The following is a 5,346-nucleotide window of genomic DNA, read 5'->3' as shown; positions in this document are numbered from 1 at the left end:
TCTTGTGCGAGCAATACACTCAGTCCTTTTTACTTGTTCTGGTGTAAATTGACCCGTATTCAGGAATGGTGGGATATTCAGACTAATACCTGCAGGTAGTATGTCGCCGATTAGGAAACCTTTATCGCCCAATATTAAGTCGCCAGGTTCCAAATGTTCTAAAACACCACAATGCTGAACGATTTTTTTGTCGCTTGTGGATCCAGGATAGAGGGAACTTAAATAAGTAATCACACCGTTGGGAGCAACACCAACTAGACCTTTCCATGTATTATGGTGTTTGTAGGTTCTGTAAGTCTCTCTTTGCGTGCTCATAGATTTTCTAGAGACTTCTGTGTAAATCTCTGTGCAGTCTAATATCAGTCTACAATTGGTGAATGTACTAAAGCAGTTGGGTACGCTACTTTCCTGTGAAAAATTATAAAATAATTGGATATACGTGGTTTTCGCCAAAGAAAACAACTACATAGTTGGTAATTACACAAAACTTTAGTCTATATTAAACAGAATACGTATTTTAAATCTTGTACAGAAATTCATACAGTTTAAACTAAAAAATATTCTCACAATAAAAATCACAACGAATAAACGAAAAAGTAATTTTAAAAAAATTATTCATGCGGAAGTTCATCATAAAATTGATGATAGTCTTGTAGAAGTCCTAATTTCAGAATTTGGAGGTGCTCATATTTTTCCTTTTTAATTTTTCTGCGTTCTGTGTATAAGAAAGGCAAATCTTCAAACTTGCACGGGGCCGTTTTTTTATTCAATCTTTGGTTTAATGTACACCAAGAATCTGTATGTCTCGTTTTGAATTGGATTTCATAGTTTGGTAAGTACCTTAAAGCCTTTATGTCAGTGACAACGGGGTCGCCAACGATTCTACCTGGACGTATTGACGTATAAAATTTTATAGTATCCATTTTCTTAAAGAACGAATGGGTGAGATATCTTACATTATAAGGAGATGGACTCGATCTTGCCTTTTGGCAGTAGTAAGCATAATCAGCGGGCAGATTTATTTTTCGATTTCTAATCTCTCTTTCAATGGTTGCATGCATCGAGTCCACCTCCATCTGAGTGTGCCCTTTAAACAAATACTTTTGAGTCAAGACAATTTTGTGCTGTGCAGCTAAGTTTACAAACGCGTTGGCCAATGTTGAGTTGCGGTTTTGGCCCGTGCAACCATCACTAAAAAAAATCATTTCACGTAAACCTTTATTCTTTTTTATTTCCTGTTCAACAAAATCGGAAACAATGCTGGAAAAATCGTTTGCAGTCAAGGCCCCTTCGCTCTCATTCCACAGAAAGCAAAATCCTTCCTTGGATTTTAGGTTATAAATAGTGAAGTTGTGTACTACCAGTTTGGTTTTGTAGTACATTGCAGCGACTGTCGATTTGGGACTTAACAGCACGCTTTGTAAATCCATTGCATACACGTTTACTGTAACATCGTTAGTAGATTTGTCCTTTTCCTTTTCTTGACGTGCCTCTTGCTTTAACGTTTGGTGTAGGTTATAATCATCTTCAGATAAGTTCTTCGTATTGTAGGCCTCACACACGTCACACAAATCTTTTTTAGGAACATAGAGAGACAAGTTTAGCTCTTCAAATATCTTCATAAACGTTGCTATGGATGGAGGCTCTAAAGTACGTTCGGCGCAATATTCTCGCCTGAAAAAATTGTACAGTGCTGCATTGGAACGCCAAAGTGGCTCTAGATATAATTTTTTAGAGGAAGATCTACAATAATGGCTTTCCATTTTTGGTAAAGATTGTAAAAACTGATACACAGCCGTATTTTTTTCTGCAAATTTCGCCGTTCTTGTTTCGCTTTTTTTGCTGCCCAGATAGTCATCAGGCTCGCGACTAAATTCTTTAAGCCAAGACAATATCAGCGTTTCTTTTAAACCTAGTGTACTACCAAACATCCGCTTACACACTCTGATTCTTTCCAAATCCACTTGTAAAAAATATTTCATAGAATACTTTCTTTTAGACACTTCAAGTTCTCCTCTCCTTCTCTTAACATTGTCGCACTGCACTAGAGCCTGTACCTGCAATTTTCTTTCATTCCAAGTCATTTTATTCCAAAATTTTTGGAAAATCTTTAAACGCTTTTCTTCCGTCATTTTTTGGCACTGAATTGCAGATTTTTTCTTACTGAGAGAGCAGTTGCACGGATTTTCTAAGAACTTGCCTAAAACAAAAATAAATCCTTTATTATTCATGTTTTTTACTGCAGAACACTATGTACCTGGTTTGTTAATGTTGTAATTCCATTTACCGGTTATTTCTTTTTTTCCTTGGTAAGGCTGACCTCTTAAACGTTTATATTTATTAATATTGTAGTTCCATGATTCGGACAATTTTCTCTTCCTTCGAGTTCTTGTGGTAGGCAGGCTGGTATTGGCCTCATTTCTTTCTTCATTGTTATTAAAATCATCCTCATTGGCAGAGTTACTACTATCAGAATCGTTTTCTTCAGGAACGTAAGAAACATCCAAGTCGTCAGAGCCAGCATCGTGTTCAGAAGAAGTATTTGTGGTGGTAATAATATTCATGTTGCCTTCGTCTTGCTCCATTCCTAGAATCTCTGGATTGTCCGGTTCATCGTTCATGCTAACGGCATCATTTAAATCTGTCGGCAAATCATGATGGTCACAATCGGTAGAAATACAAGCATCGTTTAAATCTGTTGGCAGTTCTAAATGGTCGAAACTGGTCAAGTTATCATGGTACATGCTAGCAGCATCATTTAAGTCTACCGGCTCGTCTGCCGGAAATTCTATTTGGTCAAAACTAGTTTGAATCATCGGTGGTACAACCTTAACACTATTTACTAGTGGTTCATTTATTTTACTAGACGGTCTTGCATGAATAGGTGACAAAATTCCGTCTTTTTCAACCACATATTCAACCATTTCCACGCAAGAAGAGCTTGCTTGTTGGTTAGCCAAGTCCATTATACGTTTTGTGCGAGACGACATCCTAAAATTAAAAGCTTCTAATGTATCTATGGCTTATGTTTGTTCTTATTTATTCTTTACTTATACGACCATTTGTGCATATTTACTTGTCAAACTTTAAATTAAAAAATAACTACCTAGGATTAAGTAGCTATAGCAAAAGGGCAGAAAAACGTGTAATTACAAAATAAACACATTAAATTAAAGTTGGAAAAGCGCGTATCTCCATAGCCGGTAAAAAAGTCGTAATTAAAGCAAATACAATACATTTTTTAAATCAATTAAACTCTTAAAAGTATCGTAACAGCCTTACCTATATATTAAACTGGCTTTTTACTCCAAAATGTATTGATTTTTTTCACTAAACTATCACCAAACTTGTAAACACCTGCATACACGCTGGAAATATAGGAGAACTGGGAGTTACGCGCATTTCTCAACCTAAGTTTGACACATGGACTTACGTGTGTTTCTTGATTTAATTTTTAGGCGGGAAACATTGTTGTGGCGGTTACGTGGATTTCTCACTTAATAGGTTAAACTTTTTTCTATTAGATGGCGCTAAAATATGAAAATGGCCCAAATGTGGAGTTAAGCGGTTTTCTTACTAAGGCGACGATTTATCTCCAAATCCTTAAGTAAATTGTAAAGGGCACAAAATACACTATTATTTGGCAATCCAGTGTACATGGAGACTAATTCGTTGTTGTTACATATGCTGTCATATGTGAATTGTCGAGCATTATATTTTTGTTTTAAGTCTTCCAACTCCTTTTCTAAAAAATAACTTTCACCATAGATTATAGCAGTAGAGATTTGGGAAAGACGTGATGGACCAGGCTGTGGATCAGTGGCAATCTCAACTTCTGCAACATATGACGGACCAGGCTGCGGATCACTGCCAATCTGAACGTCTGTAGCGTATGAAGGACCAGGTTGAGGATTGTCTCCAGAGATACTAACAATCTCCACTTCTGCACTGTGACATGGAATTTCTTGGTCCGGTTCTTGTTCTGGTACGCAACTACTGCAAACAAAATAATAGATTTCACTTATAAATATATTATTGTTATGAGCAAACAGTACGGGTCCCGATTCTCGTTTACCGTCTACAAAATGGCAACTACATAAGTATGCACCGGGGCCAGGTTCAACATCTCGCCTATAAACAGCTTCATGTTAAAGTTGTTAATCAAATTGTAGTTGCCAAGTTTCATTAGCAATAAGAAAAACTTGCCTCACTAACTTCTTCCAACGAAATCTTTCGTTTCCGCTAGCAGGGAACTTGTAAAACTTGCAGGTTTCCCGTACGTTGTAATGTTTACAACCAGGTGCCCAACATAAAACCATTCTGTATCCCAAGCAGGTACTACACACCTACAAAACTACCATTCATAACAATAATTTTTAGGTTATAAAACTTTATTTTTGTTATAAAGTTAATAATTGTGAGAAATCATAAACCAAATTGGCATAGTAAGTTCCAGTTCACTAGTAAATTGAAAATACTTACTTTTTATAGTCCTTTTCTTTCTAATTTAATTTATATTAAGCAAATACAATACAAGCATATGAATTTTACACAGAAGCGCGGTTTGTTTGGATAAAGCACCTTGACCTACACCAACACAGCTGGTATCTACTACGTCATACTAATGGAGCGAATTATTTTTTTTAAATTATCTTTTAGGCAATACAAGGTTTTTTATTAAGAAAAATGTACGTACTATAAATTTATAACCTCCTTGTATGGGGGTCTACTGAAAGCCTTGGTTATTTGCGTGTCGGGAAAACTGCACTTGGTAATTAGGCGTTGGATACGGAGGTGCAGAGGACGTGGAGTTACTTGTAGCAGTTGTAGCCATTCTCATTTCCACGGCGTTGACCATTTGGAATAATTTTCCTTTAATATTAACTTCCGGCGGTCTGGGCCATCGTTAAAAAAAATTTTTTTAACGGGTCATCAGAATCTGGTGTCAGTTTGCTCCTCATTCGCCGAATTGAGTGACTGTGACTCGGGACAATTTGTCTTCATCAAAAAGATACGGCACTAGGAAGCTTAGTTCGCTCTCAAATTTCGGAGCCCGTACTTTCGACGCCGCCTGACTGCTTCTACGTACTCGTGTACCTACAATAACATAAAATTCCAGGGCGCCAGGTCCTATGCCTAGAATTAGAGGGACAGTCCTACAATCTAGCTGTCCAAGCAATTACTAGTAATTTATTCCAAAAATAATAGGCTTTTAACTCACAGTCTGGCATAAAAAAAATAGCTGGTAAATAAGGTGTTTATATAAAATTAAAATCAAATATCAGTTCGTTGGTTACAGGTATAAAACATAAAATACGAATTCAACACTTTCCAGATTTGGCTTTA

General features: G+C 36.6%; 1 protein-coding gene across 1 annotated transcript; it reads right to left on the bottom strand.

Moving 5' to 3' along the window:
• Nucleotides 1-611: 611 nt before the first annotated feature.
• LOC116165554 lies at nucleotides 612-3,164 on the bottom strand. Its single transcript, XM_031480105.1, has 2 exons — nucleotides 2,258-3,164; nucleotides 612-2,200 (listed from the first exon to the last, which is right to left on the bottom strand). The coding sequence occupies exons 1-2, from the start codon at nucleotides 2,988-2,990 to the stop codon at nucleotides 612-614; spliced, it is 2,322 nt and encodes a 773-aa protein (XP_031335965.1). The 5' UTR covers nucleotides 2,991-3,164.
• Nucleotides 3,165-5,346: the final 2,182 nt, after the last annotated feature.

Source organism: Photinus pyralis, unplaced genomic scaffold, assembly GCF_008802855.1.
Source record: "Photinus pyralis isolate 1611_PpyrPB1 unplaced genomic scaffold, Ppyr1.3 Ppyr1.4_LG1, whole genome shotgun sequence".
NCBI classification, from domain to species: Eukaryota; Metazoa; Arthropoda; class Insecta; order Coleoptera; family Lampyridae; genus Photinus; species Photinus pyralis.
The sequence above is the reverse complement of the archived record's forward strand: the minus strand, read 5'-3'. Positions and strand labels throughout refer to the sequence as shown.